The sequence below is a fragment of the Bos javanicus genome, chromosome 4, assembly GCF_032452875.1.
Source record: "Bos javanicus breed banteng chromosome 4, ARS-OSU_banteng_1.0, whole genome shotgun sequence".
Taxonomy (NCBI): domain Eukaryota; kingdom Metazoa; phylum Chordata; class Mammalia; order Artiodactyla; family Bovidae; genus Bos; species Bos javanicus.
Genome location: NC_083871.1, coordinates 120,008,855 through 120,035,467, shown reverse-complemented (window position 1 = coordinate 120,035,467; position 26,613 = coordinate 120,008,855). Strand labels below are relative to the sequence as shown.

The 26,613-nt window shown below is 46.0% G+C and overlaps 1 protein-coding gene across 3 annotated transcripts in view; it reads left to right on the top strand.

The window, feature by feature from the left end:
• The first annotated feature begins 469 nt into the window (after nucleotides 1-469).
• NCAPG2 (non-SMC condensin II complex subunit G2) overlaps nucleotides 470-26,613 on the top strand; it is a 72,612-nt gene continuing 46,468 nt past the window's right edge. Inside the window, exons 1-11 of one of the 3 annotated variants that reach the window (XM_061415346.1) lie at nucleotides 470-566; nucleotides 3,193-3,312; nucleotides 6,714-6,902; nucleotides 7,393-7,507; nucleotides 8,891-9,045; nucleotides 10,404-10,538; nucleotides 14,305-14,399; nucleotides 15,621-15,690; nucleotides 18,008-18,094; nucleotides 20,734-20,829; nucleotides 21,436-21,561. In XM_061415346.1, coding sequence (XP_061271330.1) covers nucleotides 3,235-3,312; nucleotides 6,714-6,902; nucleotides 7,393-7,507; nucleotides 8,891-9,045; nucleotides 10,404-10,538; nucleotides 14,305-14,399; nucleotides 15,621-15,690; nucleotides 18,008-18,094; nucleotides 20,734-20,829; nucleotides 21,436-21,561 — 1,146 coding nt within the window. In that variant the 5' untranslated portion in view covers nucleotides 470-566; nucleotides 3,193-3,234. Of the gene's footprint in view, nucleotides 567-972; nucleotides 1,725-3,192; nucleotides 3,313-6,713; nucleotides 6,903-7,392; nucleotides 7,508-8,890; nucleotides 9,046-10,403; nucleotides 10,539-14,304; nucleotides 14,400-15,620; nucleotides 15,691-18,007; nucleotides 18,095-20,733; nucleotides 20,830-21,435; nucleotides 21,562-26,613 lie in introns of those variants that run through there. The other 2 variants (XM_061415345.1, XM_061415347.1) reach the window with 2 other exon arrangements.

Genomic DNA, 26,613 nt, shown 5'->3' with positions numbered 1-26,613 from the left:
ATCCCAATTAATATGTTTGTAAATCTAGAGAATTTTGATGACAAGATAGTAAGTATATGTGTCTACATTTATTTATAAATATATTTTGCTGGGCACATGGTCCATAGAAATTGCATGGCAGAAACAGATACTGCATTAAGGACACAATTATGTGGGAAACGTAGAGTTCACCCAGACCGGAGTTCAGCTGCTAGTGTTCAGACGTCACTGGATGCATATAAAGGGTGATGTCACAGTTTTATTCTGAGTCAGTCTTTATAATTATGTCAGAGGTTGTATCTGTTTCAATCACTTAAGCCACGACAAATTTTGATGTCAAGCTAAAAAATGTCACGATCCGAGCTCGCGTGGAGAGGCGCGGCCCGCGCAGCGGCTCTGGCGGCCTCGGAGGCGGGGCCTGAGGCGGGCGGGGCGGGGCGGGCGTGCGCCCTCCGGCGGCCTCGCCCACGCCCAGTTATCGCGAGAGCGGCGCGTGTGACGCGCGGGCGGGCGGGGCGCGTTGGGGGAGCCGGCGGGCGGGTTTGAATCTGGTCAGAACGCGGGAAACTGCGGGTCCCGGGGACAAGGTGAGCGCCGCGGGTTTGGCCGGCGGAGGGCTGGGGGCGGGGGACCGGGAGACGGGGGCTCGGTCCGCTCGGTTCCCTAACACCGCAGCCTCCGCGTGGGCCGCGATCTGAGCCCGCGGCCCGGCCGGGGCTCTGAGGCGGCCGGGAAGGCGGGCGCCGGGCCGGGAGCGCGCCACACTCCGCGCCTGTTCCCCCGGGACTGAGTTCAGAGGCCCCGCAGCCTGGGCTGGGCTGACCCCGGGCAGGATCGCCTGAGCCCCGGACCGGGGGCTGAGCCCAGGCAGGGTCCCCTGAGCCCAGGACCGGGGACTGACACCGGGCAGGGTCCCCTGAGCCTCGGACCGGGGGCTGATCCCGGGCAGGGTTCCCTGAGCCCAGGACCGGGGACTGACACCGGGCAGGGTTCCCTGAGCCCGGACCGGGGGCTGATCCCGGGCAGGGTTCCCTGAGCCCAGGACCGGGGACTGACACCGGGCAGGGTCCCCTGAGCCCGGACCGGGGGCTGATCCCGGGCAGGGTCCCCTGAGCCCAGGACCGGGGACTGACACCGGGCAGGGTCTCCTGAGCCCGGACCGGGGGCTGATCCCGGGCAGGGTCCCCTGAGCCCAGGACCGGGGACTGACACCGGGCAGGATCCCCTGAGCCCGGACCGGGGACTGACACCGGGCAGGGTCCCCTGAGCCCTGGACCAGAGACTGATCTCAGAGATCAGTTCTCTGAGCGCTTGTGCCCTGGGAAAACTGTCCTCAGGTGTCTCTCCTAGTTCTGAGATGAACGGTTGGCTCCAGGTGACAGGGGTTTTCTGCGGTGACAACGTGACAAAAGTCTCTTTTAAATACTCATCTTAGTACAGAGCACCCTGCCATTGGGATGGCAGTTGCCTGGCGAGGTGATCTCTCCTAGAAGGTAGCTCTGCTTGGAGGGGCGGGGCCTTATGCACACAGTAGTGGTCACTCTAGTGAAGTGGTCACTTCACTAGAGAGATTTAGTGAAGTTGGAAAATTAATTATCCTTAAAGAACTACAATCACCAGAGAGAAAATGGGGGCTATGGCAGTGAATCTGGTCGTCTATTGGATTACTGTGGGAATTACACTTGGAAATAGAGCAAACCAGAAAAGCTACCAGAATCACAAACAAGCAAGGTCCCCATTTTAAGGTAAAAGGTTCTGTGTGGTTGGCTGCACCTTTTTTGGAATACTGTTCATTTAAACTCTTGAACTCAAACTAGCCATAATCATGCATCAGGCTTATTGCTGGTGACCCTCCTGCCTGCTTGGCGGGTCAGAAGTCATGCCTGTCTCTCGGCCATCTGAGTTGAGGGCTGAGGCGGCCATACTTTAGTGTTACTTATGTGGAGAAGTTATTTTCTGTTCTTGTTGTTTGATTTAAATGCTAAGATCTTGGGGTTCTGCATTTAAGATGACTCTGTCCTGGTAATTGTTGCCATTGGTACCAGTAATTTTCCATGTTGCTCTGCTTGTGACTGCAGGAGGTTTTCATTTATTTTTAAGGTAAGTGTCCTGCTACACCTATGTTCTTTGCAGTTGCTTCATGATCTCTTTCGAATCAGGCACTGCAAGCACTAGGCGGTGTAAATGGAAAATAGGATTTTTTCCAGGAGACACAATCCCTGAGCTCTGTCCCACGGGGCCAGGGAGGAGTGCACCTGATGCGCACACTAACAAGCTCCCAGGCGGCCCCGAGGCCACACATTGCCTGGCAAGGCCACCGGCAGGGTTTTCCTGGTGCAGGAATGCCCTTGAGGAAGGAGAGTCTTCAGGTGTTAGCAGCTCGGCCCAGTCTGTTCTTTGCTGAGCTGCCTCAGACCTGAAGGAGCATCTTGTGAAGGTCCTAGAAAGGGAGAGAGGTGAGCCTCCTAGAGCTGTTGGATTTCTCTGTCCTTAGTTGGTAACTTCATTAACAATCGATAAAAACATGATGTTATGTTGATACTGTTCTCAGTGAAGAAAAGAAGGAAGTTATTTTTATTTATTTTTAATTATTTTTTATCAATATAGTTGATTCACAATGTTGTGTTAGTTTCTGCTGCACAGAATCAATTGTACACTTATCCACTCTCTTTTAGATTCTTTCTTTCCCATATATGTCATTACAGAGTGTTGAGTAGAGCCCCCAGTGCTGTAATTAGGCTCTTACTGCTGCTGCTGCTAAGTCCCTTCAGTCGTGTCCGACTCTGTGCGACCCCAGAGACAGCAGCCCACCAGGCTCCCCCGTCCCTGGGATTCTCCAGGCAAGAACACTGGAGTGGGTTGCCATTTCCTTCTCCAATGCAGGAAAGTGAAAAGTGAAAGTGAAGTCCCTCAGTCGTGTCCGACTCCTAGCGACCCCATGGACTGCAGCCCACCAGGCTCCTCCGTCCATGGGATTTTCCAGGCAAGAGTACTGGAGTGGGGTGCCATTGCCTTCTCCGAGGCTCTTACTAGTTACCTCTTTATATACAGTAGAGTGTATATGTCAATCCCTTTCCTCCTTGGTAACAAAGTTTTTTTTTAGATGTTATAGCTTGTTTAGGTCAGAATATTGTTAGAAACTGTCTATCACAGGTAGTGTAGGGATTTCCTTGCAGTTTTGGATACTAACTATGATTGTGTTTTTTTTACTAGTGTTGCAGAATAAATGCCATATGAAAAACAGTTTGATCTGCTATGGAAAAACGTGAGACATTCATACAAGCAGTGTCTAAGGAGCTAATTGGAAAATTTTTGCAATTCATTCAACTTGATGTAAGTTTTATATTTAGCTTTATTGTGATTTTGACTGTTAATATATAGACGTTTTGCTAAAATCATTATATCCACAAGTGAAATATAATCATTTCAGTGAATCCGTACAGACCAAGGTGTATTTAAAGAAGTAAGGCAGAACTAAACACAATTAGATCTGCTGATGGGCAACTACTGACAAACAGTGTTTCCCATTTGCTTTAAGAGGGTTGTTGTGAGCATGCTAAGTGGCGTAACACAAGATGTTTCGAATCACCTACTTAAATGTTTATTGATCTCTTGTTCTGTGCGTGGCATTGTGAGGAAGACATCCTTTTTTGTCCTTAGGTTATTTACTGTGTTGTGGTGAATCCAGGTGTGTAAACACACCAGGGTAAGGGCTAAACTGGGGCAGAGGTGTGGAGGGACCCAGATTTAGACATGGAATGTTTCCCATCCTGATAAAAAGGCTGTGGAACCAAAGATCTAAAAAGTGAAATAAGTTAACCAGTCAGAGGGGTATGGAGAAGGACTGCGCTAACCAACAGGGTTAACTCTGAAGACTGGAGAAGTACCTTGTGTTTGAACTTAGAGATGTTTAGTGTAAAAACACCAGCTGAGGAAGAAGGAAAGAGGTGACATCGGGAATGAGACCTTGACCATTCTGAGGAATTGAGACTGTCCTGAGAGGAACAGGGACTTTTAAGCAGAGAGTGACCTGTGTGCAAAAGGGTGAAAGAGAGAGAACTCTAGACAGAAAGAGAAGACTCACCTTTTGGGAATATTCCTTTGAACACAAAGAAAAGGACCTCATTCATTCAGCGAGGTCCTAAGTGGGAAGAGGGCAGGCTTGAGGGAGGAGATGGCTCACGTGGGATGTGCTGAGAGGCTCCAGGACGCATGTGTGAGAAGCGTGCAGGTGGATGTGGAGAGGCAGGCCTGGAGCCAGGAGCAGCTCGGCCGGAGGCAGGCTCGGGGGCGTCAGCTCCTGTGGGATGCGTTGGGTCATCCACGCAGTGTAGTAGGAGCAGGGCCTAGGACCGACTCTGGAGGACCCCAGCTTTAGGGCCCCGACTCTAAAATCTGTGACCTTGGGGCACATGACACATACCCCACTTGTTCTGATCATGCAGTGAAAGTCAAAGTAGTGACAGCTAAGAATTGGATGGAGATTGCGGGAGAGAATTCCAGACAAAAGTAGTGGGAAAGACGAAGAGCCCTGGACCACTCCGATGGGTCCCGCAGAGAGGAGGCTGCTGGGACTGGGATGGAGAGGTGGCTTTGCTCCGCTGTCCTGCCCTGCTAGTCTCTTTACTCCAGAGTGCCACGGCACGCCCCCCGTGACTGACAGTCTGGAAGCGTGCAGGCAGCTGCTCTGAGGCTGCCCTTCCCCTGCCCTCGTTTGCTCGTTTATGCATATGGAGGGGCTGTGTGTGTAAGTGGTGTCACGGCCTCCTTGGTGAGGCACATGGTGTCGATTTGTGTCATTGCTGGTGCGTTAGTATTCCCACTTTTGTAGTTAACAAGTGATCTGTGGGGAAATGGGCTTCCCAGGTGGCACAGTGGTAAAAAAATCCACCTGCCAGTGCAGGAGACACAGGAGACATGGGTTTGATCCCTGGGTCGGGAAGATCCCCTGGAGGAGGAAATGACAACCCACTCCAGCATTCTTGCCTGGGAAATCCCATGGACAGAGGAGCCTGGTGGGCTGCTGTCTATGGAGTCCCAAACACTAAGCGACTGACCACGCACGCATGCTGTGGGGAAGTAAATTGAGACTAGGTAAATTCTTTTCTCCTCATCCAACTTCTGCCCTTTGGAAGAAAACGAAAAGATAAAATACCACTGTCTCCCACCAGACTGAAAATACTACTTGTTGGGGAGATGTGGAATATTTGAAAATTTCATCACTGCTGGGGATATGGAAACTGCTACAACATTTAGAGTAATAAATATATATTCAACTGATAGTGTTGAATGTATACAGACTCTTCAATTGACAATCCATTTTTTATTTAGTCCTTAAATAAGAGCCATGTAAAACAATGTTCTTTGCAGTGTTTTTCTGAAATACCCCAAACCCAGAAACAACTAAATAGTGATCAACAGAAGAATGGATAAATATATTTCGTTATGTTTATGCAATGGAAAACTCTACAAAAGTAAAAGCAAAACTATAATGGAAATGAAATGAAACTAAATGAACTGTAATGACATGCAGTGTATGGATGAGTGTCACTAAATAATGTTGAGCAAGAGAAGCAAGATATGAAAGAACAGAGACCTTGTGACCCAGTTCTCTACCAAGTGGAAAATAGACCTATTTACAGGACATGGTTTAGGGATGCAAATGGTGGTGAAGTTATCAAGAAAAGCAAGGCAGTAATTACCATAAATGCTAAAAAAACTGGGGAGGGGAGGGCGGCAGCCCTGGAGGGGTGGTGGAGACACGAGGCTTTATTTATTTACCTACAGTCACACTTAGTACACCTTTCCATATGTGTATTTCACAATACCTTTAAAATATATTGATAGTTGGGGTTTCTTGCCTGAATCAATTATTACAATGGTCACTACAAAATTGTGATTTTCCAATCCCAAATTGCTGCTGTATTTATTTATTGCTATTAATAGCATGCCAATGCCATTAGTTAATTATTGATAAGTTATTGGCTGTGTGTGCATGCTCAGTCACTTCAGTTGTGTCTGACTTTTTGTGATGCTGTGGACTACAGCCCGCCAATCTCCGCTGTCCATGGGATTCTCCAGGTGAGAATACTGGAGTGGGTTGTAATGCCTTCCTCCAGGAAATCTTCCTGACCCAGGGATCGAACCTACGTCGCCTGCATCTCCTGCACTGTAGGCGGATTCTTTACTGCTGAGCCATTGGGGAAGCCCAATTATTGGCTACTATTTATTATCAATATGGCCTCATTGGTTTTTATTTTATTCAAGGAGTTATAATCCCTTACTGTGGCTGTTGTGGTGCTCAGGTTGTAGCAGATTGGATACAGGGACAAAGTCAGGGCCCAAGACTGGTTGGAGACCAGAAAACCTGCTTGCAGTCCTTTGCATGGCTGTATTATTACTGTTGTGGCTCTTACTGTTACTTGAGCTCTGGTGTCCACTTGTAACCAGATTTCAGGCCTGGAGACGGAGGACGTCTGGGTGGATTGATGTCAGGGGCAGTTTTGCTAAGGGGGTGAAGAGGAGTATACCAGGACTGACTAGGCATGGAGGCATCTGCTGCTTTCTGTCTGATCACTCCTGTTGCCCTTTTAGGACTGGATTTCAGACACTACAGCCTGACTCTCAAATTTCAAACTTAGTTATTAGCACATAAACTTCTTTTGATGCCATTATAAAGAAGATAGAACTGTTTTCTTGTATTTGAAATGTAACAGTTGCTATTTATTTTGCAGAATGATACTTGTGACCCGTTCAACCTAAATGAGTTGATAGATGAATTATCAAGGAAGCAGAAAGAAGAACTGTGGCAAAGGCTCAAGAATTTGCTAGTGGAAGTGTTGTTGGAGAGCCCAGTGGAGGGGTGGCAGACAGCAGAAGCCCCCAGTGAGGACAGTGTGAGAGCGGAGCAGGATTCAAAAATGGTAACCCTCATCCTTCAAAGATAAATTTTCTTTTTCTTGTTAAAAAAGTAATTATTTATTGTATATAATTGAATTTTACATTGTTAAAATTAAAGTTAGAAGACGCGGGTACCAGAAGTCTATTTAATGTGGTTACACCTTTTTGAGCCTACCGTTATTTACCCAGGATTCAGGGCTGCTCTTTTCAAACTGCTGATCTGTGTCCAGCTTTAACTCACTTTTTATTTTATTTTATTTTTTAATACTTATTTATAAACTTAGTTGCAGTATATGGGATATAGTCCCTGCCCAGGGATTGACCCTGGGCCCCCTGTACTGGGAGCCGGGGTCCCAGCCACTGGAGCACCAGGGAAGCCCTAACTCGCTGTTTAGAACAAGTGTCAAGTGTGGCTTTATTTTCATAAATTTAGTAAGTTTTACATTTAAAATTAAATTTTAAGTTGATTTTAACTTACTTGTGCTTTGATTTTTTTTTTTTTTTTACTTATAGCATAGAAACATAGAAATAATCCATGCAGTTACATCTGTGATTCTTGCTTCTGTGTCAGTCATAAATGAAAGAGAGAACTGTGAACCCTTACTGGAGTGTGCTGTTATATTAAATGGTAAGTTGACTTTGCAGTAACGTGGGGTGTGAATGAGTGCTGTGTCTGTGATACCAGTAAAAGGAAGCCCCCAGCAGTGGAGAAACAGGGCTCTTGTACTTCAGCTGGAAAAAACGAGCAAAGGAGCATTCCTTTAGGGGCTGTCCTGAGTAATTATTTCATTTGAGCCACATATAAGTGTTTCAGATGGTGAACATGTGCATTACTGGACGACAGGCTATATTTGAACCTTCAGGACCAATAAGAGCTGATAAGGGGAACCAGCCGTTGCAAGCTCCTTGGCTGGGGATTCACTGCCCAGCAGCTCAGGGGAGCCCAGTACCTGTGGCACTGCCTCTTTTTCTTTAATTGCGTCATGAATATGACCTGGGAAACAGTTGTTGACTCCTCCTACTCGAATATTCCTAAGTTGGTACTCTAAATTTTAACTAAACTGTGAAGTGATAGTTATTAATTTAGTAGGAACACTAGTATGAATTTATGAGATGATCTGATCATATAATATTTGAATGAAATTATAGCTATAAAAGATGCAAAGATAACTTTGTTTTTTTTTTTTTTTGAAGAAAAATCTCACAGGTACCCTCACCTCCCACTGTGTGAATCTGATTAGTTCCCTAATCAGATTTTGTCATCAATTCTTACTGGCATTTTCATTTCACACATAAACCAGAACCATTTGGCTTATGCATCTGTTTAGTATGCTCTTTTATTCAGAATTCTTGTGTGGAATTAATGTGTCTTACTAAGATTACCCCGGTCAGTATGAAAGGAGCTCCCAGATGCTTGTGGGTGTTACCACAGTTCATCCTCAGTCTCCAAACATGGTTTATAAAATTCCCCGTTAATTCAGGAATTTTACTTTAAAGGAATGGCTTTCAGATGTCTGGATTCCAGTTACGAGCACACTGTCAGCATTTTAATTTAGTTCTTGAGCTCTTTTGTTATTAACAGCACTACAGCTTTTCTATTCATTATAATAGTTGCTTTTACTATTTTTCACCAGTGAGCCAGAACTTGAGGCCAACAAGCTGAGGGGTAGCTGTGGGGTAACTGGTCACTCGGCCTGCCCTGGCTCAGCTGTTGAGTGTTGCCATGGGTGTCCCTGCACTCGGGTTTGGAGCCTCTCGTCGTTAGGAGTTTGGGCAATAGGACCTCTTGGTCTTCTAAAATTTCCTGTTCTGTTGGGTCTGCTTTTACAACAGTGGTGGAACAGTTTTTTAGTTAGCATTGTTTGTATGCTATAAATAATGTGTAGAAGTCTTGGTGAGTTAAACTAATGTCTGCTGGGCACACTTGTGAGTCACATGCTCTTCTGGGTTGGATCTGGACGAGCCCCGGTTCACTACATGCACTCACTGTGCAGCGCCTACTCTGTTGCAGGAATTTTGTACGCGCTGCCAGAGGGTGAGCGAGCGCTGCAGGGCTCCATCCAGGACCTGTGCGTGAAGTGGTGGGAGAGAGGCCTGCCCGCCAAGGAGAACATGGGCAAGACCGCCTTCATCATGCTGCTGAGGAGGAGTCTCAGGACGAAGACAGTGCGTTCCCTTTCTAAAGCACACGCTGTGCTTTGCTGAGAAGTGCACGTGTTTACACCAGTTAGGAGTTACCTCTGCTTGTGCGAGGCCTGGCCCAGTGGCTCCCGGGCGGGGTTTTTCACTGGGTGATGCTCAGAGGTGGGCAGTCAAGGATGGGCAGAGCTCCACGTGCGTGCATTGTGCATAGACTATCTCCCCGTCTTCCTCAGTGTGTGGCCTATGGAAGGCTGTCCCCTCGATGGGAACTGGTCCAGGGAGAACTGAGGGCGGCATGGGGGAGGGGGTCAGGGAGAGCCTGCTGACCTGAGTGAGTGGGCAGGAGGGCGGCCGGGGCGGGGCTGTAGACTGCAGCCCAGGCCTGTAGAAGCTTTGGCAGGCCCACAGGAAGCATGGTGAGAACAGGATATAACGCATCCTTCAGTCTTTGGCATGCAACTCAGAGATCCAGAAAAAGAGCGGTTTTCTCCCCTGATCAAACAACAGCAGATACTTGTGTTCATCTTAGAAACCTGGGCAAATGAAGAAGAGGGAAAATGAAAAAAAAAACAAAAATCATCAGTAATTCCACTGCCAAGGCGACCCTTGTCATTGAGGGATCTTTGGGGGTTTCTCTTTGCCCTCCTTCTACATCTTTGCTCACTTGTCACAGATTCCTCCAAGTGAAATTTGTAGGTCAGCGGGTTTGAACTTGGAGCTCTTGGTACACATTGCCAGCAGGTTTCTATGTACCTTGCAGCTGATCCTTTTCTTACCTCCTGTGGGACAGACTGTCCCAGGGTGGCCTCCAAGGAGCAGTCAATTTCACGACAGAAAAGAATCTTTTTGACTGCATCCTCAGCTCGCGCTCTGACCATGGGAGTGATTGAAAACTCGTTGTTTGTGTCAGAATTTATCCATAAGCCATCCTTGGTTTGCCTTTTTAAAATCCATTTTCCCTGCCATTCTTGTTCACCTTTAAAATCAAACGTCTGTACCTGTGCCGTTTACCACAGTAGCCACCAGCCACACGGGCTGATTACATTTCCAGTTAAGAACGTTCAGGTCTGTTTCCTGGCGGCACAGTCCTGCGGCAGTCGCTCCTAGCCTGGCGTGGCTCAGGCCCCGCACACTCAGCGCAGGCTCGCCTCCTCGTTGGTACATAAAACGGTGTGCAGTGCTGGCTGGCAGCATCTCTGCTTGCTTTTGCCTGAGTTTTAGGAAAATGTTCTCTGGAGCTTTGTTTGCAAATTTTAAAATGTTTTCTCTTGTCATTTTTTCTTTTTGATGACATAAAATAGTCTCATAGTTAATTTGAAATGTGGCCTTACCCATTATTAAAAAAGAAAAATTAGTTGATTTTCTTTTCCTGTCATCCCCAGGGTGCAGACATATGTCGGCTGTGGCGTATCCATCAGGCTTTATATTGCTTTGATTATCATTTGGAAGAAAGTAGAGAAATTAAAGACATGCTGCTTGAGTGCTTCATAAATGTCAATTACATCAAAAAAGAAGAGGCAAGTGGTTTTTCATCTTGGTGTGTTTGTGAACTGCTTTTTAAAAAACTAATTTGTTTCTGACTGCGCTGAGTCGTCTTTGCTGCATGCAGGGGCTGTTCTTCGTTGCAATGTGTGGGCTTCTCAGAGCTTCTCTTATTGTGACGCGTGGTCTAAGCATGTGGGGTTTTCCTGGACCAGGGAGCACATCCATGTTCCCTGCGTTGGCAGGCGGATTCTTGACCGCTGGAGCGCCAGGAAAGTCCTGTGAACTGCTTTGTGATGGAAGTTTTTCCTGAGTTCGTGAGTTTGCTGTTTGCATCATGCTCAGTGTTTTAATAAAAGAGCCAGCTTAAGTGTCAAAAACTATTATATTTGTTGCAATTCATATTTACTGCGTGACAGTGTTAAGCAAACATTTTACAAGTCATTGCGTATTTCATCATTAAAGGAGATGGGAACAGGTGGCTGTGTGAATCCTGGGGGAACCATGATTGCGTTTTAAATTAAAAATGACTAAAAATAAGGTTGAGAAGGCACTTCCCCATGGATCAGATCTGACCCTCTGCCCTAATTCCAGGTTAATTGGCATATAACTCAAAGCTATTATCGTAAGATTCTTGTTTTCTTTCATACCTATCCAGTAAATCCAAAGCGAGGTTCCTGGCCCAGTGCTCCACTGTCCACCAGTGGTCACTCCCACACTTGGCTACTGAGCACATGAAATATGGCCAATCCAGCTGTGGCCTTAAATGTAAAATATGTGGGGATTTGAAACTTGATATGGAAAAAGAATGTTAAATATCACATTAATAATTTTTGTGTATTTATTACATATTTAAATGACACTTTGGATATATTAGATTACATAAATACATTAATAAAGTTAATTTGATCTTTTTTACTTTTATTAATGTGGCTATTAGAGAATTAAAATTACAGAGTGGCTTGCCTAGCTCTCTTGGACATGCTCATCTGTTATCTTTAGAGTTTTCTGTACTTGTTTTATTTTATTTATTTATTTTTTTAAGAAGCGCTGGGAACATGAGCCTCTTGATAATTTGTTGTAATTTGGGCAGCGTTTTAGATTTAAAAACGGTATTGTCTGTCTGTTGTGGCCCCCTGGGCCCCTCTCACTGCTCGGCTCTCCGCGGCCGCAGCGGCGGGGCAGCTGTGCAGTGTCACTTGCAGGGCCGTTGCTGCGCTGGCGTCTCTCACTGCAGAGCGTGGCTCCAGAGCACGGGCTCAGCACTTGTGGTGCACAGGCTTGGTTGCCTCGTGGCATGGGGTCTTCCTGGACCGGGGATCAAGCTTGTGTCTCCTGCCCTGGCAGTTGGATTCGTTACAACTGAGCCCCCAGGGAAGCCCCTCTAGTCTTTTTGTTCATTGTTTCGTCACTCAGTCATGTCTGACCCCTTGCGACCCCATGGACTACAGCACACCAGGCTTCCGTGTCCTTCATTGTCTTCCAGAGTTTGCTCAAACTTATGTCCATTGAGTCAGTGATACCATCTACCCATCTTATCTCATTCTCTGTCACCCCCTTCTCCTCCTGCCCTCAATCTTTCCCAGCATCAGGGTCTTTTCCCGTGAGTGGGCTGTTCACATCAGGTGGCCAAAGTATTGGAGCTTCAGCATCAGTCCTTCCAATGAATATTCAGGGTTATTCCTTTAAGATTGACTGGTAGTCTTTTTAGATTGACTGTATTTCCATGTTGGGATGCAAAGCATGTTGTTTTTAATATAGAATATAGCCCTGACTCTGACTGCTTGTGGCCTGGCAGACACGATTTGAGGCAAAAGGGGGCAGCAGTCACCCATCCCCAAAGGAGGTGGGGAGGACCTCCCAGAGGGGGAGGGCCCTGAGGAACTTGCTCAGGCCTCACACTCACGGCGGGGCAGGGCAGGGTTTGACCGCAGTGTGCCTTCTTCCCACGCACCCTCTCACTGGTGACACAGAAGGGCTGGACCTGATTGCGGCCCACACTGGCCGAAACCTTCAGCCCTGGGGGTCAGAAAGGCCGTGTTCAGACCCCTGGTGCCCACTGAACAGGTGGTAGGTCGCCTCGATCAAACACCGCTCAGTCCCAGTGTTCCTTCTGTGCTGTAGGGACAGCACCCACCGTCTCCCAGGGTGCCCTCGGGGCACACTCAGCCTTTCACAGGGCCCTTGGTGCCCACGTGACAGGAGATACGCTGACTGCTGCTGCTGCTCTGATGTCGTCATTGTTGGAGAGACGCTGGGCCTCTGCCCTGGGCATCCAGGGTAGTTGTGAAGTTTGGGAGAGTAAAGTATAGAGTGGATTCAGACACACTTTATAAGTCAATAACACACACATGTGTGTGTGTTAGTCGCTCAGTTGTGTCCAACTCTTTGCAACCCCATGGACTGTAGCCCACTGGGCTCCTCTGTCCATGGAATTATACATCAGATCAGATCAGTCACTCAGTCGTGTCCAGCCCTTTGCGACCCCATAAATCGCAGCACACCAGGCCTCCCTGTCCATCACCAACTCCCAGAGTTCACTGAGACTCACGTCCATCGAGTCAGTGATGCCATCCAGCCATCTCATCCTCTGTCATCCCCTTCTCCGCCTGCCCCCAATCCCTCCCAGCATCAGAGTCTTTTCCAATGAGTCAGCTCTTCGCATGAGGTGGCTAAAATACTGGAGTTTCAGCTTTAGCAGCATTCCTTCCAAAGAAATCCCAGGGCTGATCTCCTTCAGAATGGACTGGTTGGATCTCCTTGCAGTCCAAGGGACTCTCAAGAGTCTTCTCCAACAGCACAGTTCAAAAGCATCAATTCTTCGGCGCTCAGCCTTCTTCACAGTCTTAACTCTCACAACCATACATGACCACTGGAAAAACCATAGCCTTGACTAGACGAGCCTTTGTTGGCAAAGTTATGTCTCTGCTTTTGAATATGCTATCTAGGTTGGTCATAACTTTCCTTCCAAGGAGTAAGCGTCTTTTAATTTCATGGCTGCAATCACCATCTGCAGTGATTTTGGAGCCCCGAAAAATAAAGTCTGACGCTGTTTCCACTGTTTCCCCATCTATTTCCCATGAAGTGATACATAGCAGTGGGTAAACTGCACTGTTTCACACAGACGCGCACACATATATGAAATACAGGTGTAAATGGTCCAGATGGCTCAAGTGGTGAAGAGTCTGCCTGCTAGTGCAAGAGATGTGGGTTCGATCCCTGGGATGGAAAGATCCCTTGGAGGAGGAAATGGCAGCCATTCCAGTATTTTCCCATGGGAAATCCCATGGACAGAGTAGCCTGGTGGGCTATGGTGTATGGAGTTGCAAAGACTTGGACATGATATAGCAAATGAGCACTTAGACATAAATATATATGTGTGTGTTAAAAGTCTCTCTTTTTAAAATTTGTGTTCTCTTTTGAATTTAAGATAGCTGAACTAGTTTCCTGATCAGTTATTAATTTGTTCAGGTCAGTTTCCAGTCATTCTAGGTAAATGATAAACTTCTTCTGGACTCTACTGGCAACTTACTTCCAGTAAATACTTGTTAAAAAAGCTGCCTGTCAAAGCCTGATGGCCCTGCTGCTCGCACCAGTGTGCGGCCCCCACCTGCCGTGCTCCCAGCTTGGGCCCCCGCCGCTCTGGCGTGCAGGCTCCACGTTAGAGCACGGGAGCCTCCTTCGTCGGGAGTAGCACCTCAGTACTGGCTGCTGCACTTTCAAAGAGCTGTTTGTTGTTGGTTACTGGGGACTTTTTATTTGGTTGCAATTTTAACGTTACATCCTATTTTTAATTCATAGGGAAGAAGATTTCTTAGTTCTCTCTTCAATTGGAATATAAATTTCATTAAAATGATTCATGGGACCATTAAAAACCAGTTACAGGGATTACCAAAGTAAGTATTAAAAACAATTCATATTTTGTGCTTAGTCTGGTTTTGAAAGTTTCTATTGGAGCTGACTTTGGTCAGGTCAACTTTTAGGGGCTTCCCTGGTAGCTCAGCTGGTAAAGAATCCGCCTGCTGTGCAGGAGACCTGGGTTCGATCCCTGGGTCGGGAAGATCCCCTGGAGAAAGGAGTGACTACCCACTCCAGTATTCTTGCCTGCAGAGTCCCATGGACAGAGGAGCCTGCTGGGCTATAGTCTATGGGATCAGAGAGTGAGACACGACTGAGCGACTGACATGACAATGATGATGATTAGAAGCTTTAGAAATTATCTCTTATTATTTATTATGTACTGTTGTATTACTGAATAGTTATTTTCCTTGCTATAGGAAACCATTCTTTTTCAGTAGTGACATTGAAATTAAGACTTTACTTTGTGGTAGTCGTTTACATAGATTATTCACCGGTTCGATCTCAGCCTCGGCCGTAGTAAAGTTCATGTGGCTAGCACGTCTGGTCCTTTGGGTCTGTGTGCACACTGCGATCTCCCTAGGGCGGAGCCGTGTGGGTGGTGGAGGAGCCCTTGAGGAGGGGCTCTCTACTGATTCCCCAGCCTCTGGGCCCTGGCAGCACTGGGAGCTATTTGCCGCATTCGAGGTCAAGTCCTTAACCTGCTCTGGAATTTTCAAATCCTCTATCCCATCAGGTGGCTGTGTGAGAACTGAGTTGGGACTCGATGCTGGATCTCTGATTGTTCACTGGAATGCTGCCTCCTCTCCCCTCATTTGCACAATATTTGGGTTGAATCAGCAGATTTTCCTCATTATGAGTCTAAGTCAACCCTGGTATTTTAGGATTCCCTGTACCTGAGCTAATTAGTCTAGAATGACTCCAAGTTAAAGTGTATTTATATTTAAACTTTTTGTATTTATAGTTTTTATTAGAAATTTATCTTTAAAGTTTTTTACTTAAGAATTTGGTTCTGGGCGTACGTGTCATAGTTTCGCAGAAAGTAGTGAAGTTCTGGGGAAGCAGCGACTGAGAGGGAAGAAGCTGACGTTTCAGTCCTTCTCCAGACTGGTTTGTGCTTCCTGCTCCAGGCAGACAGCCTGTCTCTACTTCGCAGAGCACTAGTGTAAAACCGTGTCTTCTTCCCTGGGAGAGGAGACTGCCTGAAATGATACATGTGAAAATATAATTCTTCAAACTTGCATTAAATTTTTTTCCAGATCTTTGATGGTACACATTGCGGAAATTTATTTCAGAGCTTGGAAAAAGGCTTCAGGGAAAACACTGGAGGTATGTCCTTTCGTTTATGAAGCGTTAGCGCGACCACAGCGGGGCCTTTGAACCCTTGTTTGTGCCCGTCAAGCCAAAGCTCACAGTGAGCGTCCGCACGGCGGGGGCGGTGCCGTCCACACCGAGCCCGCCTCAGATGTCCCTCCCTCACCACGACGCGCAGTGTGAGTGGAACCGAGGCTTTTGCGCATTTTGGCAGCTCTGGACCTGCAGTGTCCGACCACGTATATCTGCCGGGCCTTTGAAACGTGGCCAGTCCAAGCTGAGATGGGCTGTAAATGTAAGGAACTCACCAGATTTGCAAGACAGTCTGGAAAAAGAAGAATATAAAGTATCTCATGGATTTTTAAAAAGAATATTGACTGATGTTGAAATGATAGTGTGTTGGATAATTGGGCTAAACAAAATATATTATTAAAGTAAATTTACTTTTTTTTTTTTCCTGTTTTTAGTGTGACCACTGGAAAGTTTAAAATTGCATTTGTGGTTGCTGTTGTGTTTCTGTTGGCCAGTGCTCCTTGGGAGACTCAGGCCATCTCTTCAGCAACATAATTTGAGAATTTAAAGATGTTTGAATCAGGCTTATAACCTTTAATGACTATAACACGTACATACTGGCTGTGTAATTCACAATTAAACATTCATAGGCTCTTTTGGAAAAAAATCAAAAGAAAATGTCTGATATCCCTTACATTTTTCTCATACTAGGTTCTTAGATGTGTTTTTTTCCTTCTGAGAGTAAAATTTTTACTCTAAGTCATCAAGCGGTCTTTTCTCCTGGGAGAGCAGGCCCTGGAGCAGTGTCGGGGGCAGAGGGGAGGCTAACCACCCATGTTTATTTCTGTACATTCTCCTCTCTTGCCCAGCTTGTGCTTCAGTTACACACGCTGTCAGTTATCACTGATGTCTGCTTCTAGGAAACAAGAACTCACCTTTCCCGTTGCCCTGTACACAACTTCTACAGTAGTTTCTCAGTGTATAGTTTTTTGGGGAAGTGGCAGAACCAGGATGTTCTTATGCATTTTTTGCATTGGTCTATACTCCATGAAACTTCACAGGAAGGAGTATTTGTTCCCCTTTTCTCTAGCACTGGTTTAAAAATAGGACTTTGTGATTTAAAGGTAATTGTTTAGGTCTGCACCAAATTAGTATCAGAAGTGTGTGCTTCTCAGTTTCACTCCCTTCCCTGTGTCCCTTCAAGTTTTTAAAGCAAACTCCAGATGTGGCACCTTACTCCTGTGCACTTCAGGATGCATCATCTCTAAAAGGTCCATGCTTACTTTGTGACCCCTATGGGCCAATAGTCCACCAGGCTCCTCTGTCCATGGGATTCTCCAGGCAAGAGTACTGGAGTGGGTTGGCATTTCCTTCTCCAGGGGATCTTCCCGACCCAGGGAGTGAACCCGGGTCTTCTGCATTGTGGGCAGATTCTTTACCATCTGAGCCCCCAGGGAAGCCCCATACTAATATTTAAACATCTCTGCTTTGTTTAAATAATGTCTTCATTTTGAAGCCAGGATCCAACAGGTCTCCCAATGGCATTTGCTTGTTACGTCATTTAAAGCCTTCTTCTCTTTGAAAAAATCTCTGCCATTGACATGTTAGCAAACCTGGTCAGTTGTAGAATGCCCGTGTTCTGGTGGTTAGCTCTCAAGGGTCAACTTCTATGGCCCAGATGCCCGGCTGGTGGTGCCGTGGACCTCCTGTGTGATCACAGGTCGGGCAGCCCGGTCCCCACGGGAGTCTCGTTGAGCCGAGGGGCGGCTTCAGGGGGCATCCTCACTTAGTGGAGACGAGTAGATGTTAGTGGCGAGTCTCCCTCGATCCTTCCCTACTGCCGTGGAGTCCTGGGGACTGCCTGTTCTGCCTCTCACTGGGGTGCCTCCCAGACATCTGTTTCTGTCAGTTTGGAATCCTGGCCCCCACCTTAGCGGTACGGTGTGAGTTCTTGGGCGGGGGGTGAGGTAAGCTCTTGGAACAGATCCAGTTTTCTGAGATTATCAGATGAGTCAGGAGGGGTGCTCCTAGGCCCACCTTTGTCTCTGGGCCCTGTCTGGCTTGATCCAGGCTCGAGTGCCATGCAATTTGGTACAAATGTGGTATTTCTTCAAATAAGATAAAAGAAAAGTTCTCTCTGGTATGTGCGTTCTAAGAAGTGTAGACAAAGTGGAGAAGCCCTGATGACGGGACCCAGGCCTTTCCCCTCGTGAGCGGGAAGGTGAGCCAGTTAGACTGTCCCCTTGTGCCGAGGCTCCTCCCGCGCCTGCCCTGCTCTCTGCGGGGCGCACTCACCCGTGCTCCCCGCCGGCTGTTCCAGGCCATCGAGAACGACTGCATCCAGGACCTCATGCACCACGGCGTCCACCTTCCTCGGAGGTCTCCAGTGCACCCCAGGGTGCGCAAGGTGAGCACGCTCCTGCAGCACTTTTGAAAATTGTCTCTCAAATTTTTTGTTTTTAGAGAGTTGTTTTTGTGAAATTTTGTTAAGCTTCCACAGGCATCAGTTAAAGGAATTTTTCAGAATCTTGACATTTGGAATTCTGGGAGATCTACCTTGATGCCAAAGTTTTGATTAGGAAAGCAAACATCTGTTGTTAAGACATCGGAACTGTGTTCAGACAGCCTTTAACTATGTTCTTGGACATAACAATGTCTAGAACCATCACTTTCTCACTGCCACTACTGCTGCTTTCAAAGAAGAGACTGTTTGGGATTATTTTTATTGTTGACTTTCATATATTACATTTCCACTTTGTAGTCTGCAAACCGTATTGAATAAATGTTTTGATAGTTTCTCTTGATACAATTTTGTTTTTAAAACGTAGTCTCAGAATTCGGGTATGGTTTTATCCTCATGTTGTACATGATCTGACTGATCAAGTCTCTGCTGTTGGTGTGGCTGTTGTTCTGATGGAGTCTGATAAGCAGGGCTCCTGCAGGAGGACCTGGAGGCTCTGGTCGGCTGTGTGGGGCCGTGTCTACCCCGGGCGAGGCCCCTGTGCTCGCTGCTGGTTTGGGCAACTGTGTGTCAGGAAGCTAGGGGAATAAAGATGAGGTGCCTGCTACTGTTTGTGTAGTGGAGTCATTATTTGTAGGCTTAAACTATATTAAAAAACATTTATTATTATTGATGATTTAGTTTGTATTATCCAAAGATAAAGACCCAGAGATGAAAATATATCCATGTGCCTTCCCCACCACCCGCCCCACCCAGCACACACGGTCCCTGGCACTTCGTAAGTGGTAGATAGTTTGGATCATTTACTTCACATGTATGATTTAATGTTCAGATTCTGCCTAACTGTAAGGAGTGGTATTTTATTAAATCATACATATTTGTGATGTGGTTACTTTACTGCTGCTACCAAATAACTGAAGACTTTTTCATACCTGATTTTCTGTTGTGGTAGTAAGAAATGAAGATGAGTACAGGTATCATTGTTTGTTAGATTTATGGCAAAATGCACAGCCAGAATGAAAGGCAGAATATTAGATTTCACTTCTCAAGTGAAATGTATTCTTGGACTCCAAGTCATTGTTCTTACTGCTTATAACATATCATAGCTTCTTGCTTGAATCCTTTTTTTGATAAATACCAAATTTACTTGATAAGTCATTTTATTGATATGTTGAAAGAAGCTTCAGAAAATACCTTAGAAGTCACTTGAAAGTAAGAAATCCCTATTGTAGATGAAGATCTTCTAAAATTAGATAGTAGTAATGGTTGCACAACTCTGTGTATACTAAACCCCACTGAATTACACACTTCATGAGTGACTTATGGTTTATGAATTGTACCTCATATAGTTGTTTAAAAGCTCTCTGTGAAGCAAGTACCATTAATACCAAATTAGCATTGCTCACAGAAAGCACATGACAGACTGAAATCTCCTAAATGAGAAGTTCACAGCCAGAAGAAGGGAATCCCAGATCGCAGTGCTTTTGCTGCTGTTGCTCAGTCACTGAGTCACGTCTGACTCTGCAGCTCCATGGACTCCAGCTCTCTAGGCTTCTCAGTCCTTTACTATCTCCCGGAGTTTGCTCAAACTCATGTCTATTGAGTTGGCGATTTGTAGTTCTTTTAGGGCAAAGTTGGTTGACATTCACTTAAAGTCTATTGTTTTATAACCTAATTTATAAAAAATTTCTATTTTTCACTAATATAACTTTGGCTGCAAGAGTTGTGAATTAAGGACAAAAGGCAACACTGATTGTTGTTGGGGACAAGAATCTGAAGAGTTGCAGGAAGGTCCTGGCTGGTTAAAGCAGTATGTTTTCTGATTGTCTGTGACTTCAGGGAGGGACCTGACATCCAGGTTTCTCCTGGGAAGGATCACTGGGCAGTGACACCCCTTTGAGATACAGTCGCCCCTGGAGTCTGCGGGCTCCAGTGCCTTCCTGAACACTTTTCATCATCTCTGGATCACTTATACCCAGTGCAGTGTAAGTGCTTGTAATAGGCTGTGAATCTGATGTGATTACTACATAAACAGTTGCCAGCAAGTGACAGTTTCAAGCTTTGCTTTGAACTTTTCTGGAATTTTTTCCCCTCAAATATTTTCTATCCACGCTTGGTGGAATCTGCAGATGCAGAGCCCATGGATGTGAAGGGCTGACTCTTCGCGCCATTCTGAATGCCTGAAAGAGGTTCTCAGAACAAGACAGTCATAGCCAGTGCACTTTGAAGGCAGAATGCGCTGTAGGAACAATCAGGCTGCTCCTTTTCCATTTGACCCTGAAGATCAGAGGTGTGTCTTTTTATGAGGTTTTGGGGCTATTGGTAGAAGAGTAGAAGTTGGAACCCGAACCTTTGTACAGCCCAAGGCTGTAGGTCTCTCTTCCGCCGTCGGTGCCTTTGTGAGATCTCCGTGTTCCGAGCTGGCAGCATGGTTTCTTGTCGTGGTTCCTGATAGAAAGAACTGTGCATCCAAGACTTGTGAATGCAGGGGCAGCCTGTGCTCCCTGTTTGCTCAAAGTGGGATCTTAAGTGCTCTTTTGAAAACACCAATATTACTGTTCTTTTCTTCTTTTCTTGGCTCATAGGTGCTGAGTTATTTTCACCATCAAAAGGAAGTTCGGCAGGGGGTGGAAGAGATGCTTTACAAGCTATACAAGCCCATCCTTTGGAGAGGATTAAAGGTATGCCTCTTAACTGTCCATGTTTAGGATGCTGAGTATGCTGTGGGGTTTAGCATCTTCTGATTCAGGCACTAAAAGTAAGACTTGAGGCTGGGCATGTGTGAGATTCTGAATGAATACTTTATGCTTTTACTAAAAGCATTTCTTAAGCTGGGAACCTGAATGGAGTCAGTGCTGGATGCACAGCTGGAAGCAGGGTCGTCATGCTCGGCAGGGGTGGTGTGTGCAGAGCTGGGCTGAGCCTTCCTGGCCCTTCGGGCCTCCTGCCGGTGACTGGGGACACGGTGACAGCACGTGAGGAGGGGTCAGACGAGCATGCGGGTCATTTTAACGCAGGTGACTCTGGTCTGGGGGCAGGACATGACTGATTCTTCCTGACACAGTGGACTTTGAGGTAGGGAAATGTCTCTGTCGACATGGAGCTGGGAGTTTGGCTTCATTTAAGGAAGGTCTCACAAGCTTGGTTAGTTTAAATGTTACGGTTGTCTTTAATATGTAAATAGGAACATGCCTGTGTTGAGACACTAGAAGCATTGCTTGAGGGCTTCTGCGCTGACGCCTTTGCCTGTCAGCTCTTTGATTCTGAAACTCCTCTCACCATTCCAGGCCAGAAACTCGGAAGTCCGGTCCAATGCTGCACTGCTGTTCGTTGAGGCGTTTCCACTTCGGCATCCAGGGTTTAACGCCATTGAGATGGACAGCGAGATTCAGAAACAGTTTGAAGAACTCTACGTATGTATTCATGTGGCCGGGCTCCCAGCCTGCAGCGGTCTGGGCCTGGATGTCCCTGGGGCTGCCCCGGGCGGCCTCCAGAGGGCAATCTTTCCAGATCCTGACGTTCTTCCAGGAACCCGGCCTCTCCCGGTGCCTTCTGTGGCAGCGAGGACTCGCAGGGTCTGTTTCCTCTTCCTCTCGGTCTCTTTTGGACCCTCTCGTCATTTATTGTGTGTAGTTTGAAGTGCCTTATGTGTTCCCCCAGCAGAGAGGCTGTGTCACAGTGGTCAGGACAGAGCCCGGGGCTGGTCCCTCTGTCTGATAGCTGTGTGCCTTGGGGCAAGGTGGGCACTGACTTTTCTGTCTTTATCTGTGTGGCGGGCATGGTGGTAGCACCTGTGTAAGGTGGGGCAGTGTCGTGAACACACACGCAACTAGTTAGCTTTTAAGGCCAGTAATGCCTGTTGCGGTGGTTTTTTCCCAATGACTGATTTTCCTAGTGAGTCGTTAGGACATCAGGATGTGACATTTATTCCTAAGTGATAATCTCCAATCTTTCACCTGGTAGGACAGTGTGAGCCTCTGCTGATTTCTCTACAGCCGCTGCCATTTGCAGGGTCTCCTGACACAAGCTAAGAGAAACTCTTTATTGTCCTAGTTAGTAGAATAACATTTTAGGAAGGGATAGCGCAAACGCCATGACAGTGACGGTTACCCATGGCTGTCCTAAAATACTTCCTTTGGTTTGTGTGTTTTCTGGCCCACTATGAACAAATATCAGACATGCAAAAAGTTGAAATAGTAGTATAATTAGTATCTCCTGCTTAACCTCTTCCCATTTCCTCACCTGTGCATTCCCATCTCACCCCCGGATGCCACCCGCACATGCAGAGACACGCACCCCCTGAAGTGGACCGGCGTCAGTGTTTCACCAGGTGTGCCGCATCCACACGTGTGTTTATTTAAAAGCCCCTTTGGGGTTCGTGCTTAATTTTGTGGACAAATGTTGCTGGGCAAACCACAACTAGATTTTGGAAGGTTTTAGCCATAAGACCATGAAAAACTTACACTCTTTTTAGCTCAGGTGTCCAGTCGGTGAAGCACTTGTGTTTTTGCCTGAAGCGCTGAAGACTCTGCCCTTGAATGCAGAGGTGGAGGGTGTGCTGGAGGTCTAGCACGACCCCCTTTACGTGGGATCTGCCGCAGGCGCTTGGCCCTGGCGATGGGCCTGACCGGCGATGAGGAGGGTACCATCCCAGCCCACGGATGGGGAGGCAGGTTGCATGGTGGTTTAGAGTGTGGAGTCAGGCAATTTGAATCCCAGTTCCCAGTTAATGTCTGATTTTTCTCAAATTAACCTCTTTCAACTCCTGTTTCTTCTTTAAAACTGGAGAAAATATTTTATCAGATTGTGATAAGTTTCCAATGAAAAACTGTATATAAAGCATTTAGTTCAGCCCCTAGCACTAAGGTGACAGTGGTTATAACTGTCCAAAATGACATCACAATCTGTAAAGTGATGTAACCGTCCCACAGAGTCCGCTCTAACATCAGTTCAGTTCAGTTGCTCAGCAGTATCTGACTCTTTCTGACCCCGTGGACTGCAGCACGCCAGGTTTTCCTGTCCATCAAATTCTAAATAACTCTTTTAAGTTAAAAAAAAAAAACCTAGATTGTGGAGAACACTGATTTTACATTTTTTTCTTTCAGTTCAGTTCAGTTACTCAGTTGTGTCCAAATTTTACGACCCCATGGACTGCAGCACACCAGGCTACCCTGTCTGTCAACATGTCCCAGAGCTTGCTCAGGGTGGATGGCTGAGGTCAGTGGTCAACACCATTGAGTCAGTGATGCCATCAGCCATCTCATCCTCTGTCGTCCCCTTCTCCTGCCTTCAATCTTTCCCAGCATCAGGTTCTTTTCCATTAAGTCAGTTTTTCCCATGAGGTGGCCAAAGTATTGGAGCTTCAGCTTCAGAATCAGTCTTTCCAATGAATGTTCAGGACTGATTTCCTTTAGGATGGACTGGTTGGATCTCCTTGCAGTCCAAGGGACGCTCAAGAGTCTTCTCCAGCATCACAGTTCAAAAGCATCAGCTCTTCAGTGCTCAGCTTTCTTTATGGTCCAACTCTTACATCCATACATGACTACTGGAAAAACCATAGCTTTCACTACGTGGGCCTTTATCAGCAAAGTAATGTCTCTGTTTTTTAATATGCTGTCTAGGTTGATCATAGCTTTTCTTCCAAGGAGGAAGCACCTTTTTTTGACTTTCTTGGCTGCAGTCTCCATCTGCAGTGATGTTGGAGCCCAAGAAAATAAAGTCTGTCACTATTTCCCTTGTTCCCCATCCATGTGCCATTAAGTGATGGGATTGAATGCCATGATCTTAATTTCTTGAATGTTGAGTTTTAAGCCAGCTTTTTCACTGTCTTCTTTCACTTTTATCAAGAGACTCTTTAGTTCTTCACTTTCTGCCATAGGGTAGTATCATCTGCATACCTGAGGTTATTGATATTTCTCCCAGCAATCTAGATTCCAGCTTGTGCTTCAACCAGCCTGGCATTTCACATGACATACTCTGCATGTAAATTAAATAAACAGGGAGACAATATATAGCCTTGAAGTACTCCTTTCCCACTTTGGAACCAGTCTGTTATTCCATGTCTGGTTCTAACTGTTGCTTCTTTGCCTGCATACAGATTTCTCAGGAGGCAGGTAAGGTGGTCTGGTATTCCCATTCCTGAAGAATTTTCAACAGTTTGTTCTGATCCACAGAGTCAAAGGCTTTAGTGTCGTCAGTAAGGCAGAAGTAGATGTTTTTCTGGAATTTGCTTGCTTTTCTATGATCCAGCATATGTTGGCAATTTGGTCTCTTGTTCCTCTGCCTTTTCTAAATCCAGCTTGAACATCTATCTGGAAGTTCTCGGTTCATGTACTGTTGAAGCCTGGCTTGGAGAATTTTGAGCATTATTTTACAGCGTGTGACAGGAGTGCAATTGTACGGCAGTTTGAGCATTCTTTGGCATTGCCTTTCTTTGGGATTGGAATGAAAATATCATTTTCCAGTCCTGTGACCACTGCTGAGTTTTTCAAATTTGCTGGCATACTGAGTGCAGCACTTTCACAGCATCATCTTTTAGGATTTGAAATAGCTCAACTGGAATTCTATCACCTCCACATGCTTTGTTGGTAGTGATGCTTCCTAAGGCCCACTTGACTTTGCACTTCAGGATGTCTGGTTCTAGGTGAGTGATCATACCATTGTGATTATCTGGGTCATGAAGATCTTTTTTTATAGAGTTCTTCTGTGTATTCTTGCAACATCTTCTTAATATCTTCTGTCCTTCATTGTGCTCATCTTTGCATTAAGTGTTCCCTTCGTATCTCTAATTTTCTTGAAGAGATCTCTATTCATTCCCATTCTATTGTTTTCCTCTATTTCTTTGCATTGTTCACTTAGGAAGGCTTTCTTATCTCTCCTTGCTATACTCTGGAACTCTACATTCAGATGGATATATGTTTCCTCTGCTCCTTCGCCTTTTGCTTCTCTTCTTTTCTCAGCTATTTACAAGGCCTCCTCAGATAACCATTTTGCCTTTTTGCATTTCTTTTTCTTGGGGATGGTTTTGATCACAGCCTTTGTACAATGTCGCGAACCTCTGTCCATAGTTCTTCAGACACTCTATCAGATCGAATCCCTTGAATCTATTTGTCACTTCCACTGTAAAATCATAAGGGATTTGATTTAGGTCATACCTGAATGGTCTAGTGGTTTTTCCCTACTTTCTTCAGTTTAAGTCTGAATTTGGCAATAAGGAGTTCATGATCTGAGCCACAGGCAGCTCCAGGTCTTGTTTTTGCTGTCTGTATAGAGTTCTCCATCTTCCGCTGCAAAGAATATAATCAATGTGATTTTGGTATTGACTATCTGGTGATGTCCATGTGTAGAGTCATCTCTTATGTTGTTGGAAGAGGGTGTTTGCTATGACTAGTGCATTCTCTTGGCAAAACTCTGTTAGCCTTTGCCTTGCTTCATTTTGTACTCCAACACCAAACTTGCCTGTTATTCCAGGTATCTCTTGACTTCCTACTTTTGCATTCCAGTCACCTGTGATGAAAAGGACATCTTTTTTGGGTGTTAGTTCTAAAAGGTCTTGTAGGTCTTCATAGAACCATTCAACTTCAGCTCCTTCAGCATTAGTGGTTGGGATAGACTTGGATTACTGTGATATTGAATGTTTTGCCTTGGAAATGAACAGAGATCGTTCTGTCGATTTTGAGTCTGCACCCAAGTACTGCATTTCAGACTCTTTTGTCGACCATGATGGCTACTCCATTTCTTCTAAGGGATTCCTGCCCACAGTAGTAGATGTAATGCTCATCTGAGTTAAATTCACCCATTCCAGTCCATTTCAGTTCGCTGATTCCTAGAATGTGGACGTTCACTCTTGCCATCTCTTGTTTGACCACTTCCAATTTACCTTGATTCATGGACCTGACATTCCAGGTTCCTATGCAATATTGCTCTTTACAGCATCAAACTTTATTTCCATCACCAGTCACATCCACAACTGGGTGTTGGTTTTGCTTTGGCTCCATCCCTTCATTCTTTCTGGAGTTATTTCTCCACTGATCTCCAGTAGCATATTGGGCACCTACCGACCTGGGGAGTTCATCTTTCAGTGTTCTCTCTTTTTGCCTTTTCATACTGTTCATGGAGTTCTCAAGGCAGGAATGCTGAAGTGGTATGCCATTCTCTTCTCCAGTGGACCACGTTTTCTCAGAACTCTCCACCATAAGCTGTCCATCTTGGGTGGCCCTACCTGGCATGGCTCATAGTTTCATTGAGTTAGACAAGGCTGTGGTCCATGTGATCAGTTTGGTTAGTTTTCTGTGATTGTGTTTTTCGTTCTGTCTGCCCTTTAATGGATAAGAGTAAGAGGCTTGTGAAAGCTTCCTGATGGGAGGGACTGGCTGTGGGCAATTGGGTCTTACTCTGATGGGAGGGCCATGCTCAGTAAGTTGATGGGTGGGGCTGTGTTCCCTCCCTGTAGTTTGTCCTGATGC